Source organism: Schistocerca serialis, chromosome 10 (genome assembly GCF_023864345.2).
Source record: "Schistocerca serialis cubense isolate TAMUIC-IGC-003099 chromosome 10, iqSchSeri2.2, whole genome shotgun sequence".
Lineage (NCBI taxonomy): Eukaryota > Metazoa > Arthropoda > Insecta > Orthoptera > Acrididae > Schistocerca > Schistocerca serialis.
In genome coordinates, this window is record NC_064647.1 from 51,260,198 (window position 1) to 51,277,015 (window position 16,818).

Here is a 16,818-nt window from a genome sequence, read left to right on the forward strand (position 1 = left end):
TCGAACTTACGTACTGTGAAGGGGTGATTGTTACCTGCGGTGACCAAATTTAATGATAATATTTTGTTGTTATTAAGGTGAATTTTTGCAAACTAACTGTAGAAAACATATCATACTAGTAAAATTACGTAAAGTCTTACAGGTGACTCAGGTTTAAAACATATAAATTATTGTTCATGCTGCTCTAGGACAAATTTTTATGACGTTTGCCTACCCTCGCAGAGTTAATTGACCATTTATTTGAAAAAATATTTTTCATTTCTTGTACTTTTTATAAGGGGCGATCAAAATGTTTCAGTTTGGCGGCGTTTCTGGAGCACATATGCAACGTAGCGCGACGCCCATGCGGATATGGAAGCACCGATTAGTAGCCAAGAGATTAGCACAGCATTCATGCCTTTTCAGGTGAGTCTGCGGTAAGTGCAGAAACGACAACATTGGCGACGTTGTTACCGAGTGCTTCTAAGCAGGGCGAACGTCCTTCTTTTCTTGGTGGTATAACGGCTCTTCTTCTTGATGACTTGGTTTCATTTGTACTTGGCCTCGGCTAAAGCTCGTCGACAGTCGGTAGACTGTTGTGATCGTTATCAAGTTACGAAGACGACGTTACACAAAATAACAGTGCTGAACTGAAATGTCGACGTGCCTGAGATATTTACTTCACCAAGTATCGTAATTAATCGTTCGTAATCGATGTTTAACTGATTAATGATGAAACATTAATGATAAAACCAATACAAGTCACATCCACAACAAATTCCCTACAAGCTGGTCGTAATTTCAAGTATCTAAGAAATGTAATAGTGGGCTTGTTATTTGAGTCAAAGATTCTACACAAGCGCCGAGCGCTACAGTCAAATATTATCGCTGCGCGTAATTATTACTCGGGAGTTTCATGTCAATAATTTGATAGAATTTTAAATTACAAATGCACGACTTCGCACGAGAGGGTGTTTTATTGCACAATATCAGTCACTTCCTAACCGAGCCTTGAGAAAAAAACTTTCCCAGGTGTTGGGGGGATTCAAATGATATGCTTCGGACCTATCACTGAAGTTCCATAAACCCCTGGCTATTATGAATGAAAATTGTCTATCGTGTTCGTTGCCTAAATCACTGTCCAAGTAATGTTTAGTTCAATTATCTAGTTAAAAGTTCACTTTATTCTAGTAGGTAAAAGTCCTCCGTTCGAATTCTAATGCCGTGATATTTGAAGTCAGAAGATCGTATTACTGCGTCATAATAGATCGCAATTATTCAATCTCAAAAACAATCTAAGCGCGCCTACATGTACGAGCACTCAAATATATGACCTGCTTCGGTTAACTCTCATAACGTAGTGACAATGCATTGAATTATACTTAGCCATTACTCACGATTCCCAAAGAGTACTCACACGGAGTATCCTTTGGGACCGTTGGTTCTACTTTGCGAATATTAATTTATGCTAATTTCGCAATTTACTATGATTTTGATTTTAATTTTACTGAAATTTAATCTTTCTTTCGTAGACTGCTAAATTGTCAAGTCTTAGATTCCTGATTTAATTACTTGTTATTGTCCTAATAATGTTGTTCTGGTCTTCCGTCCTGGGACTGGTTTGATGCAGCTCTCCATGCTACTCTATCCTGTGCGAGCTTCTTCATCTCCCAGTACCTACTACAAATCCTTCTGAATCTGTTTAGTGTATTTATCTCTTGGTCTCCCTCTACGATTTTTACCCTCCACGCTGCCCTCCAATACTAAATTGGTGATCCCTTGATGCCTCAGAACATGTCCTACCAACCGACCCCTTCTTCTAGCCAAGTTGTGCCACAAACTCCTCTTCTCGTTCGAGGAAGTGACATTACAGTAGCCAAAGGTAAAACAGCGGCAGACATTCATGAGAGGATTAAGAATGTGTACGGGGCAGCATATCTGTGGAAAGCCACCAGTGTGGAACGGCGCGCCGCGTGCCGTGTTGGTCACGGAGGCCGGCCCCGTCCAGCCAGCTCCAGTCGGCTGTTTAGAAAAAGCCTTGAAAGGTCGCCGACTCCTGTCGGAAAGTCTGAGGCTGTACACTTGTCAGTTACCGACTTATTCACGCACCAGAACACGCTGTTTTACCAAATGGGCATACTCGACCTGGTGCGTCGGCTGGACGATTGCCTCAATGACTATGGCGATTTTGCCTGACTGCCATAGCTATTCTAAACTGCATGCCTTCAAACGGAAACTTTTTGATCATCATTTATTTGAACGCAATACATTTAAAACACCGATATTGTTGACAAAACATGTGGTGGTGCCCATTATTTCTCAACTTGACTGTTGACGGTACCGAGAAACATCAGAATACGTGACCAGCTGTGCTTCTGACTGCAGGTCGGTTGTCGGGAGCCTCCGTTACCTGTCGAACAATGGCGTGGTGGTGGTGGTGGCTGGTGCAGTTGGCGGTGTGGTGCTGCGTCAGCTTGGTGGCGGTGCTGTGGTGGATGTGGGCCACCAAGCCCCATGTGGACGCTCCGGGGCCGCCCACGCTGCCCATCATCGGGAACATCCTGGAGTTCCTCGAGATACCGGTCACCCTCCGTAAGATGTTCGACCTCCACCGCCGCTACGGAAACTTGACGAGGTAAGCTTATGCCATCTGGCAGGTGAGTGGTCGGCCACAACGAAACGTACACAATGAAACATGACGTCTCATCTCTGGAAATTAGTAGCATAATTTTGGGCGATACAATTTTTTTCCGTAACTTGAGGCATTACAGTATTAATGAAATGAACTATGATGTGAGACATTAACTTGTCCCGGCGAATTGAATGTTCAGATAACTTACGGGTTTGCTGCCGGGTGACGTCGTCGAACACCGCCGATTTTTCGACAGGAGCACACCCTGCCATTCTCAAGGCACAAATGCAAGGTAGAAGAATCGTGCAAGGAAAGTTAATACCTCCGTTCACAGAGGAGAAAAAAAGAAGACACCACATACAGAACAAGTGTCAACACAAACAAAGATAACCAACATCAGAAATATCGATAGCTACCATTAATCAACAGGTGAGGTAGCACTAATTCTGTCCCTCTTGGATCTTATACATATTGTATATTACCTGTCTCTCCCTATAGCTTACCCCTGTTTTTCTGAGAATTTCGAACATCTTGCACCATTTTATATTGTCTAACGCTTTTTCCAGATCGGCAAATCCTATGAACGTTTCTCGATTTTTCTTTAGTCTTGCTTTCATTATCAACCGCAATATCAGAATTGCGTCTTTGGTGCCTTTACCTTTCCTGAAGTCAAACTGATCGTCATCTAACACATTCTCAATTTTCTTTTCCATTTTCCCGTATATTACTCTTGTCAGCAACTTGATTGCCTGCGCTGTTAAGCTGATTGTGCGACAATTCTCGCACATGTCAGCTCTTGCATTCTTCGGAACTGTGTCGCTGACATTTTTCCGAAAGTCAGATGGTACGTCGCCAGACTCATACATCCTGCACGCCAATGTGAATAGTCGTTTTGTTGCCACTTCCCCCAATGCCTTTAGAAATTTTGATGCAATTTTATCTATGCCTTCCGCCTTATTTGATCCTAAGTGCCCAAAAGCTATCTTGAATTCTTATTCTAATACTGGATCCCCTATCTCCTCTAAATCAACTCCTGTTTCTTCTCCTACCGCATCAGACAAACCCTCCGCCTCACAGAGGCGTTCAGTGTACTCTTTCCACCTATCCGCTCTCTCCTCTGCATTTGACAGCGGAATTCCCGGTGCACTCTTAGTGTTAGTACTCTTGATTTTAATTTCACCGAAGTTTATTTCGACTTTCCCGCACTTTCTATTTATTTCATTCTTCACCTACTTGTATTTCTGTATCCCTGCATTTCCTGAATATTTTTGTACTTCCTTCTTTCATCGACTAAAGTTATTTCCTCAGTTACCCATGGTTTCTCTGCAGTTGCCTTCTTTGTTCCTATGTTTTTATTTCCAGCTTCTGTGATGGAGCTTTTTAGAGATGTCCATTCCTCTTCAACTGTACTACCTACTGCGCTATTCCTTATTCCTGTATCTATAGCGTTAGAGAAGTTCAAACGTATCTCGCCATTCCTAGCACTTCCGTATCCCACTTCTTTGCGTATTGATTCTTCCAGACTAATGTCTTGAACTTCAGCCTACTCTTCATCACTACTACATTGTGATCTGAGTCTCTATCTGCTCCTGGGTACGCCTTAAGATCGAGTACCTGATTTCGGAATCTCTGTCTGACCACGATGTAATCTAACTGAAATCTTCCCGTATCACCCAAGTATACCTCCTCCTCTTGTGATTCTTGAACAGAGTATTCACCCCTACTGGCTGAAATTTATTACAGAACTCAGTTAGTCTTCCTCCTCTGTCATTTCTTGTCCCAAGCCAGTATTCTCCTTTAACCTTTTCTTCTACTCCTTCCCCTACAACTGCATTTCAGTCCCACTTGACTATTAGATTTTCATCTCTTTTCACGTACTGTATTACTCGTTCAATATCCTCATGTACTTTTCTCTGTCCCTTCAACTTCAGCTTGTGGCCGTCGTAGGGATGGAAAAAACCGACTGGTGAAAACGATATCTACGTTTATTACAGAAAATAAAAGGAATAAAAACCAAAAATAGATTTTTCAGAAATAGATTATTTTGAGTGGTTTTAACAGTCAGTCTGGCGTGAAGAAAAATCGATATAAGCGGAATCCGCTTGTTTCAGCGGATACCGTCAACCCCAGGCTGTCGCCGTCTCGGAAGACCGCGGTGTCCCCAGCATACTGAGCGCGATGACGTGCAGCGAGGGGTGGGTAGGTAGGCTGCCTCCTCATATCGTGCACAGTCTCCTTTTGCTTGGCTTATGAAGCATCCCCAACTCTCTTGTGGTTCCCTTTTTAGGTACTCCACGTCGACGTCTGCTCGTAGATACGTATCGTCGGTAGGTTTTCCGGCTTTACTTCCCGACGTGACAGCGACGACTGTCCGATGAGGTGCGGGCCTCGTGTTTTGTTATTACTGCGAGTCTTGTAAATATCGCTTTTATTTAGTAATTTGCCCGGCTAAAACTCTCCCGTTTTATGATGAAGACAGCCTGTGCCACCTTTCGGAGGGAGTGGGGACGTCAGAGAGCCACAGACGTTCATATTAAGCAGTCCGTAGAACACGTACACGTTCACTTCAGTTAGCGTGTCAGTTAATGCCTACGCTTTCCGGTAGATGGTGCTGACTTACTGCTGAATAGTTTTGGTTCCGTAAAACCTTCACTGATTAGTACTAGATAAATGAAATAAGTACAACACTCTTATATTTCACTTTCACTCTATATTCAAGAATTAAGATGGTGATGGATGATGGTCTATTTAAAAGGTTCCTAGCCTGGAGGAATCTAAATAGTCCGCAAATGCCGATATGCACGCGCTCTACGTCCAGATTCGCAACTAACGGCACACGACACTTTCAAAAGCCCACACGTTAATATCTGAATACCGGTATCTGTGAATTCACTCGTATCAGCAAATAATTTGAGGTTCTGTCGTCTATGTATCCGTAAAGTTCCAATCTAGCACTAAAGTCCTAAAATCCCCTTAATACTCCGTTGCTACCAACAGTCAGAGATCGTACACTACATCACTTTTAATCTCCGTAATAATCTAACAGTTTATCGTGAATCTTAATACGATAACGTCCAATCTAATTATTGTGTCGCCTTTAACGAAACAATCCAGGAAAAATGGCGGCAATAATGACGATCAGGCCTTTTTATAGGTTTTTCATCACAAGAGTTTAACGTCACTGCCTTCTCCATGACGGAGCTTCCGTGGCTTTGCTGTACTTAGACGTTAAACTACTTGCTGATATACTATAACTTTGATCTGCAACTACCGAACTCGGATTCTACTCTATTTTCCCCTCTAAAAATTCTTAATTTTACATTATTCTTTCTATAGCTTTCATCACTGTAAACTGAACCGAGGTGTTACACTTAGGGCGGCTACTAGACATGGCATGGAGTCTACAAGTCATTGGAAAAAATATTGATCCACACTACCTGTATGGCGGTCAATAATAGCAAGAGTGTTGCCGATTTGGGATTTTGTGCGCGAACTTACCTCCCCGTTATGTCCCACGATTGTTTGATGGGATTAATGCCGTTTGCTCGAATTGTCCAGAATGTTTGTCAAACCAGTCGTGAAGAATTATGGGGCAGTGCTTTGATTCATTGTATCCATAACAGTTCCATCTTCGTTTGGGAACATGAAGTCTATGAATGGCTACAAAACGTCTCCAAGAAGCGGAACATAACAATTTCCAGTCAATGACCGGTTCTGCTGCACGAGAGGACGCAGTCCATTCCATGTAAACCCAGCCCACCATCCAGCTTGCAGAGTGCTTTGTTGACAACTTGGATCCACGGCGTCGAGGGGTGTGCGCCGCACTCGAACCCTTGACCGTCGGCTCTTACCAACTGAAATCGGGACTCGTCTAACCAGGCAACCGTTTTGCAGTCGCTTAGTGTCCAAACGATACGGTCACGAGCCCAGCAGAAGCTCTGCAGCCGATGTCGTGACGATCTGCCACTGCCATAGCCGAGTAACACCAAATTTCACCGCACCGACCTAACGGATGTTCTTCGTATGTCCCACATTGATTTCTGTACTTTTATCCTCTCTCCAAAGCCCGTTGAGGATAACTGGGCTCGATATTCAATTATTTCGGCACACAACAAAAGATATTTCGCAGATTAATCCCTTCGCTGCGTACCTTGTAGTTTTATCTTCATCCCACTTGCGAATGGATTGTAGATTCTAACAAGTTCTGCGGTCGCAGAAGGAGCAATTTTATTTTATTCTTTCACAACTGATTTAACTTCTGTTGAGACGAGTTTAGTTTATGACAGTAAATTACAGTGTGCTGCTATCAGTCCAGAAGGATTAAAGCTGTGATATTTACGACGTAGCTGAATGGCTACCATCATTAAGTTTTGCAGTTGCTAATTAATGAAAACTAAATTACTGGAAAATAAGTGAAATTACTCTCATGATCAATATCAGCAAATACGTTACCAATGCGATCGGTAAAGGGTAAGTTAGCGTGCCACTAGTAAATTTCGGATGAATACAAATAGATCTGAAGCTGTCTTTTCCTGCTTTACTAAGGGGGCCATAATTAGTTCAGTGGTAATAGTATTGTCAGATTGTTAATATAATGACCGTCTGAGGTTTCCTACTGACTTACTGTCAGTACTAAAAATATTGAGGAGCAGTACTGATGGCCCTCAAAATATTCTCAATATTGTCTACACATACTGAACGTGTGAGATCAAATGTTAGCCGTTTACCAGTATCCTCCACTCATATATTGCAAAGATTCATGAACGAGCCAAAACTTTTTAATGCAGTGAAGAGTCATTGCAGCAGCAAGAGTGAAGTTTTGTGTAAAATGCATTTGTTGCACGCAGAGGACAATAGTCCTGTAATAGGCCTACACCTCAATAAAATTTGGGTTTCACGAAACCACACGCAAAAACGTATTTTACTCGACTTCAACGCAAACATTGGCTGTACGTACGTTTACTTTCGTGTAGTGTACATCGGTGATGTATTGATGGGTGCAGTGATAAAGGGGCAGTAGGAGCTGCAAATAAAATTTTTTATGGAGGCTGGGAATGTTCTCGGTCTTATCGAGGCGAGCCGTGGGAACTGAAATCCTGGCGCCAGCAAACCAGCGCTGTCGCGCACGGAGTTTCTCGTAAAGAAAATGCGTTCATACCTGACACGATAAAGTACTAATGTCTTAGATGTTATCAACATTAATTCCATAGTTTTCTTAATAACTTTCTCTCTGGGATTTTACGCACTCATACTACAGGGTGATTTTTTCCACAGTGTACAATTCTAGGGAAGGTCTAATGAACTTATGTCCTCAAATGCACGGTTTCCACGCTAGAGACCATTTATCCAGGCAACTTTGTTCCAGAGACTGCGGTCTAACACACGCTGTACGTTGCAGCCACAGTTACAGTGTGTCTTGAAAATGGTTTCCCTGTACCTCAAAGTGTGCGTGACCTCTCTGACACGTCCACATCCGCCAGGCAGCATTCGAACGGTGTCGAAGGCAGCATGAACACGCTGTTCCAGGCGATGAGATGGATCCGTAACAAGAAATCGCATGAGATTATATATATGAGGACACTGGAACAGCGTATTCACGCTGTCACGCTGCCTTCGACACTATTCCGATGCAGCCTGGCCGATATATATATATATATATATATATATATATATATATATATATATATATATATATATATTATTATTATTATTATTATGTGCGATTGGACCCATACGGATCACGCAAAGCTTTTCCGATTCAATTTTTTAATTCTCCAAACTTCTCTCATTCTTTCCCCATGAATTCTCTTTCTTTCCTCTGTCCATTTTGTCCCCTGTCTCTTGCAAACTTCATTCTCGGGTTGTACTTTCCAACTATTGATTTTTTGCCTGTATACATTTCTGTTTATAACTTCTGAAGAATTTATTTGTGCATTTGCTAGATCTGTTTTGGTTTCTTGTATCCAGGGTATGGTTTTCAATTTTTCAATGTATATTAAAATTTTGTGGGAGAGTCTAGGTGTTGGGAGTCTGTGGATATGACCGTAAAATTTTAGTCTTCTTTTCCGGATGTCTGCGGCGAGGTTAGATAATTTTTCTGTAGTTTTCCGAGACTGTAACCTGTATCCATCTTCCGTTCTTTTTGGGCCAAGAATCTTTCTGATAATTTTGCGTTCCTCTTTCAGGATGCCTTCCAGATCGCCTTTTCTATGGAGTGTGAGTGTTTCGCTGGCATATAGTGCTTCGGGCTTGATTACTATATTGTAGTGTCGTATTTTTGAGTGAATGGAGAGACACTTTTTATTGTAGATGTTGTGGGTTTTCCAGTATGCTCTTTTCAGTTTTTGCAGTCGAACTTTTTGTGCAGTTTTCTCTCCCCCTGTGGGTTCTAGGACCTCGCCTAAGTATTTAAAGAATGGAACTCTCTCAATTTGTCCATATTTTGTAGTCAGTTTTTGAGTTTCAAATTTTGAATAGATGAATTTGGTTTTTTGGAAGGAAATTTGTAGCCCAACTTTTTCGGCGCATTCTTTGAGAATGTCTATCTGTTTAATTGCTGTGGTCTCGTTTTCTGCTACAATGGCCACGTCATCTGCAAATGCCAAGCATGAAATTTTAATACCATCTTTAGATCTTCCTAGTTGTATAGGCTTCCAGTAATTTTGATTCTTCAGTTCTTTTTCCCATTCTCGGATGACTTTGTCTAAGACAAGGTTGAAGAGGAGTGGAGACAAGCCGTCACCTTGTCTGACGCCGGTTTTGATTAGGAAGGGCTCTGATATTTCACCCAGGAATTTTATCTTAGAAGTTGTGTTTGTGAGCGTTTCTTTGATAAGGTTTAGGGTTTTCGGATCGAGTCCTAGCTCCTCAAGGATAATAAAGAGAGATTGCCTATCGATTGAATCATAAGCCTTTGCGAAATCAACAAAGGAACAAATGATCGGACTGTTTCTGACTGCTTTGTATTTTAGTGTTGTCTTCAAATTGAACGAACAAACATCAGAAGAAATTTTGATATATATATATATATATATATATATATATATATATATATATATATATATATATATAAAGTTTCTTCTGACGTATATATACTTACTTATTTATCGCGAATGGACCCAGAAGGATCACGCAAAGCTTTCTGACGTCGTTTCTTCCATACTTCTTTCATTCGTTCTCCATGTTTTCTTTTTCTTTCTTCTGTCAATTTTGTTCCTGGTCTCTTTAGTGCTTCCTTCTCCGACAATACAATCCACTTTTCCACCTTATTTCTAAAAGTTTTTCTATCTTTGACATCTTTAAGTTCAATATTTGCTTTTTGTAAATCTAATTTCTTGGCTAATCCATGGTGTTGTTGATTTGACTTTTTCTATGTAAGTGAGAATTCTGTTGGTGAGTCGTGTGGGGGGAAGTCTAGTGACATGTCCATAAAATTTTAATCTTCGCCTTCTTATGTCTGCTGCCAGGTTTGATATAGTTTCTGTGGTTCTTCTTGATTGTATCCGGTATCCCTCTTCTGTTAATTTTGAACCTAAAATCTTTCTCATAATTTTGCGTTCTTCTTTTAGTATTTTTTCTAAATCACATTTTGTGTGGAGTGTGAGCGTTTCACTAGCATATAGTGCTGCTGGCTTAATTACTGCGCAGTAGTGTCTGATTTTTGTGTTCGAGGAGATGCATTTTTTATTGTATATTTCATGTGTCATACCATATGCTCTCTTCATTTTCTGTTGTCTGATCTTCTGTGCAACTTTCTCTCCTCCGGTTGGCTCCAAAATTTCACCTAGGTATTTAAAATGTTTTACTCTATTTATTTTTCCATATTTTGTGTTCAAACTGTGTATATGGAATTTCGTACAGAAAAATTCTGTCTTTTGAAACGAAATTTGTAAACCTACTTTATCCGCGCATTCCTTAAGGATCTCTATTTGTTTGGTGGCGATTTCTTCATCATCTGCAAGTATGGCCAAGTCGTCCGCGAATGCTAAACAAGATATCTCCACGTTGTCTTTGGTTCTACCAAGATGGATTGGTTTCCAGTAGGATTGATTTTTTAATTCTTTTTCCCATTCCTTAATGACTTTATCCAGGACTATATTAAACAGAAGTGGAGATAGCCCGTCACCTTGAAGTACTCCAGTTTTTATGAGAAAAGGTTCAGAGATTTCTCCCCTGAATTTAACTTTAGATACAGTGTCTGTCAGTGATTCTTTTATAAGCCTTAGTGTTTTGGAGTCAAGTCCAAGTTCCTCTAAAATGTTAAACAAAGATTGCCGGTCAATTGAGTCATAGGCTTTCTTAAAATCTACAAATGTACAAATTATGGGGGCATTTCTAATTGCTTTGTGTTTTAATATTGTCTTTAAATTAAATATTTGTTCTATGCATGAGCGACCGGGGCGGAAGCCTGCTTGATAATCACCAATTTGGCGTTCCAGCTGCTCTTGTGTTCTTTTCAGCAGGCATGTTGAGAGAATTTTGTAGGTGACTTGTAAAAGTGAGATTCCCCTGTAGTTATTGACATTTGTTCTGTCTCCTTTTTTATGTAACGGGTGAATAAGGGCACATTTCGAATCCTCTGGTAATTTTTCTGTTTCCCATATTTTTGTTATTATTTTTGTGAGCTCTTGCAACGTCTTTGGTCCTAGGTTTTTTAATAGCTCTGCAACAATGCCATCTTCGCCAGATGTTCTATTATTTTTTAAGTTTTTAATGTGACATTTGATTTCTTCCTGTGTTGATGGCAATGAATCCCGTTGAGCGTTGGCACTGATTTCTTTGGGAAACCTTAAACTAGGTTCTGGGCAATTTAGTAGGTTAGAAAAATATTGAGCCAATACTTGACAGTTTTCCTGGTTTGTTAGGGCTAATTTACCATCTGGTTTTCTGAAACATAAATTTTGAGGGATATATCCTCGTATTTTATCTGCGAAAGTTCTGTAGAAGTCTCTTGTATTATAGTTTTGGAAATTTTCTTCTATGGCATCCAGTTGTGCCTTTGTGTACTTCCTTTTTGCTTGCCTAATAGATTTTGAAACCTGTTTTCTAACCTCGTTAAATAAATGTAGACTTTCTTGTGATTTTTTACTGTTATATTCTTGAAATGCCTTTTTTCTCCTTTCCAATGCATTTTCACAGTCTGAATCCCACCAAGGGTGTTTGAATATCTTTTTCAAGGGAATAGTTTCCTTAGCTATTCGCGTGATTTTAGAATGAAATTCTTCCCATGTGTTTGCCTTTTCCTTCTCCCATTCTTCTTTTACTTTAGATTCTTTAATCTTCTTGGTGTCATATTTCTGTATTTCTGTTTTCTTCTGATGACTTCTTCGTGCTGTAAACTTGATTTTAATTCTAGTTAGGTAATGGTCTGAATCAATGTTTGCTCCTCTGCGTACTTGGACGTCGTAAATTTCTTTTTGTACTGGGTATGAAATCGCCACATGATCTATTTGAAACTCGCCAATTTGTTGTATAGGAGATCTCCATGTCTTTTGTTTTCTTGGACATTTTCTTAGAGATGTTGACATTATCTTCAGGTTATTCTGCTTACATAGTTCGACGAGCCTTGTACCATTTTTATTGGTAAATTTATGTGCAGGATATTTGCCTACGGTTTTTTGGTGGATTTTCTCTCTACCAATTTGGGCATTAAAATCGCCGAGTAGAACTTTTGTATCATCTTTTGGAATCTTGGCCATTATATTCTCCAAATTTTCCCAGAACTTTTCTGTTTCTATGGGGTTTTTCTTGTCTCCGTTTGTGGGAGCATGAACATTAACCATTGTGTATGTTTTGTTGGCACATTGTAAGCGCATCGTCATTATCCTATTATTTACGGGAGTAACTTCCTTGATGGAGCTGAGCACGCTCTTGTGTATGATAAACGCCATCCCGAGATGGGGGGCTCCTCTTCCGATTCGTTTATCCGTCTTGCTCTTAAAGATGCGATAGTTGCCATAATCTGATGTTTCTTAATCTGTAAAACGTGTCTCCTGTAAAGCTAGTATTACTATCTTTTGCTTTTCAAGTTCTGTTGTAAGGTTTAGAAGTTTTCCTGGTTGGATTAATGTATTTATGTTAAAGGTTCCAATGTATATATATATATATATATATATATATATATATATACGTCAGAAGAAACTTTATATATATATATCAAAATTTCTGCTGATGTTTGTTCGTACTTTTTTGCAGCAGCAGCAGTTTGCAAGAATTTTCTTTACACAGTACTCCATCATATTGTAGACTAAAAATACAGATGTATACTATTTTCTTTCGGAATTTTTACTAGCACTGAAAATTATCACTATCAATGGTATGGGATTCAGGAGCCCATTTTCGTGGCGGCCGCTATGGTAGCCAACGGACAGTCTTCCGCTGTCGCGATTCCGGAAATCTTTTGATCGTTTGTACTCAGTTAGAATTACCGAAAAACAATGACAAAGAATTCGGGATAATGAATTTCAGAGACCGATTTTAAATAACTGGCTCTACTGAATAATGGCGTGTGATGTTAGGACAGTAATCTTCCATACACTTCTATTCGCTTATATTTAATAAAAATTCTTGTCCTGTTTATTGTAGCTGTTATGGTGTTGTAGTTGAAGAGCGCAGAACGATAATTGCCCTCACGCTTCATCTCCTTTGAGATGGAATTAATTTATTGTAAAGTTGGCTCAAAATTCCATCACAGATTAGTGTTGGATAACCTAGCTTTCCAAACCCCACCATTTCTGGAGACAGCTTTATGACACATGTGACGCCGCCACCCCAATTTTCACTCGAATGTGTACAGTTTTAATACTAAAAAAACATTAACATCGCCAGACGTCACACAGCTACTGTACATCCACACACCAGGCTTCCCTGCCTGCGACTGTCACCTTTTGGTTCTTCCAGCGCCATGGTAATCCACACAATCGCATTGAAAAGTTTCAAAATCCCTAGCTGATCTCTGTCTCTCTTAACTCCTTTCTGAAAAGCGTCATACATTTCCCAATAACCTCTGCATATTACGCTTGTTATAACTGTTGTTGACGTTGGACTTGTGTTGCTGTAAATTTGGTTAATATAAAGTGTTGCATAATATACGTAGTTCCTTTGTCATAAAAGTTCCGGGTCAGGTTTTTTTACAAATAAAAGATACTCCTATCGAAGTAGACCCCTTGACTATCTTCACACAGTTGCCAACGTTTATGGAGGTCTTGGAAGCAAGCAAGGAAATATTCAACTGCTATTCGTGTAAGCTCATTCGTCACAGCGCGTTGGATTGTGAAATCTAGATTAAGCGTTGTTTTTAATCGTTGTAGACAGGCGACCAGCTCCGGGTTTGTCTTGCACTGAACCTCTGCCTTCACGAAACCTTTTGTTCCACTCGAAACCACGATTTCTTGAAACTGCCTCGCGTGCATATGGCTTACTTAATCGTTGTTCACGTTTCACTAGGGGTTTTTCCGAGCTTAACGCAGAATGTAATGTTCATTCTTTGCTCACAATCAGCATCCATTACGTAACTACTGCGTCAGTAACCACAACAGGGCGTTGCTAATCACAGTGCTGCCACCTAGCGAGGCTTTGCAGAAACATGGCCATCTCAAGGACGCACACGTACCAGGAAACATAAAAACAGCTTTTGTTGCTTTTTAGTACTGCAAACTCAGAAATAAAAGAATCTCTCCTGGAATTTTTTTTACATGATGGGAGTTACTGCCATTTGTTATTCGTCATATAAGATATCTGACACGATGTATGAAGATGCACAAGAAGAGTTCTGATTTGAGACGCCATCCACCGCTGATTGTAGGCGCCAATGTCGTCAGTACTGGGATTTAGTCTAGTTCAAATGCAGTTTTTGAACTTGTCTACAACGTGAAATCGGTCTGACATTCAGTGTGACTATGTATTAGGGAAATGCTGCCTACTGTATGTGTAAATGGCTGTTTACTAACCATGCACTGTTAGCGCAGGTATGTTATAATTTAGCGAACAACTAATGAAATTATGTTTTTTATAAGATTTTATATTTTATCTTGAATAGGCCTGGATTGAAAACTAACTTTCGAGTTTGAAACTAGTTACCAGCATAATTAAATGCAACTGTGGTGCATTTATGATATCTAGATTACCACCCCTGTCTTGACTTATAGTTGTAAATACGGAGAAATACTGATTCGTTTGTTTTTATCGTGCACTTCTCGATCTGTTTAACATGCCACATGACCATATTTTAATTTCAAAATTACGAATTTGTGATGTAACAAAATAAAAGTGATGTTGTTATTCAACAGAAAAGTTGGAAATTGAGATTTCGCTTACTGTTTTATCAGTCACAATTGGCGTAAGAATCATGGATTGACCATTGTCATAAAATATTGCATTATGAAATGTGAATAGTCCTTACTTGCAGTTTCGCGTGGCTTGAGGCAGTTACAGCTAGAGTGCTATTGATTAAGAAATTGCATTATCGCCTTTCTAATTACTTCATGATTGTAGATACGATCATACCCGGTCGTGAAATTATTCTTATGACAAAACAATTTCCTAAGGGACCAGAAAGTTCTTAAGGGCGCAAAAACAACTGTAACATCACACAAAAGGGAAATGCAATATTAAAGGTGATGCAAGATGACGATAAAACAGTTTTCTTTTTATCAATGTAACACGCACATTGGACTGCTGATCTTGGCGTCTGTAATCTTAGCAAAATGCATAATTAAAATGAAAATAATACTGAGGAGATGATAGGAATGTGCACTACTAAATGAGTCAATATTTCCAGAACAAATATTTATTATAACTATAACATATATCGTACCTTAAGCTTAGTACTACAATGACAGTGGATTTTTATGTTCGTTTCGTGTCCATTGAGCGCTCTTTTATATAGACAGCCATTGTCCTCTTTGAGTCGCTCGCGCGTCGTCACGATAAGTTATAATAATTCTTCTTTCTACACTTCACTCAAACTTAGACGGAACACGTTTTCATACATTCAGTAAAAATTAGATCAGACTGCCACAAATCTGCGTCCGTTTTACTTAAGAAAAACAGTACAAGTGTTTAGCGCTCAAGGCTTCATTTGTTCTCTAGCGAACAAAATAGTGAAGGATCGCATATCTATCCGTATTCTTTTGTTTATGTTGCCGCCCAAAGACGACGAATTACATTATTTAAGAAATTCCACCATTTCTATGCGACGCCTTATTATACAGTAATCATTCTTTATAAACAAGTATTTGCCTTCTGGCTGAAAGTATTAACCATTTGCTGTTTTAATGAAGCCAAAAATAGCGAATACCACACCGCCTCCCATGAGGAGAGAAGGAATGCCGAAGGATTTCCTCTATCCTCATGTCCTCATGAGATATTCGTGATTTTTGGTAAGACACTTACATAATGTTACTGGCGTACTAAGTACATAAATTGAAATTACATTTATAAACATATATCAGATATTTATCATTTTTCAAAATAAAGTTTTTCATTCTTTGTTCATCAATCACTTCATTCCATAATACCAAAATTAACATTTATGTGCATATTTAAGTTTGGTCCATATTTGCTTATAACAATAAATGAACGTTCATTTCGCTCTTCAGGGGATAGAATTCAGAAATTACTTTCTCTTGAGCTTAACAACTAATACATGAGTACAGTGAGTGCTTATTTTCACTAAACTAGAGTGGACAATGTTCGAGCATCCGTTGACTCATTGTGGTTCAATTAAAGTTTAATAACGTAGCACTACACTTCGTGATGCTTTCACTTACTGTGTTAGCTGGCTACGGCGTTCATCATGCAGTACATCTGTCCTTTCCACTGTGGTGCCAGGGATTCAAGTGGCTTCCCGGGTTTTTATTTACAATATGAAACAGAAGAAGTGGAAAAGTATTAGTATTAACTTACAACCTATTGGATACATTGGTTAAGGATCAGGACTGGTCTGGAGTTTAGTGTCTTCCTATAGTGCACATTCATTTTCTTTGTCCATCAAGAGACAGGATTATAATTCATTTTAGCAGTGTTCAGGAGTGCCGGTATTAATGGCTTTAAGGTCTGAGTAATCTAACAATCTACTTCTTACTCATCTTAACTTCAACTCAAGATAATTGCTTAATTTACGTATGAAGATGTAGTCACACAAGTGTACAAATGTCTTTCTTCCAGTATGTACGATGGAAGTCATGGCGGTTAGCAGTTTAAAGTTT

General features: G+C 39.5%; 1 protein-coding gene across 1 annotated transcript in view; it reads left to right on the forward strand.

Annotated features, from left to right (window-relative positions):
- LOC126425143 (cytochrome P450 4g15-like) overlaps positions 1 to 16,818 on the forward strand; it is a 168,074-nt gene that overhangs the window by 51,323 nt on the left and 99,933 nt on the right. Inside the window, exon 2 of the mRNA XM_050088090.1 lies at positions 2,365 to 2,614. Within this exon, the coding sequence (XP_049944047.1) occupies positions 2,400 to 2,614 (215 nt within the window). The 5' untranslated portion in view covers positions 2,365 to 2,399. The remainder of the gene's footprint in view (positions 1 to 2,364; positions 2,615 to 16,818) is intronic.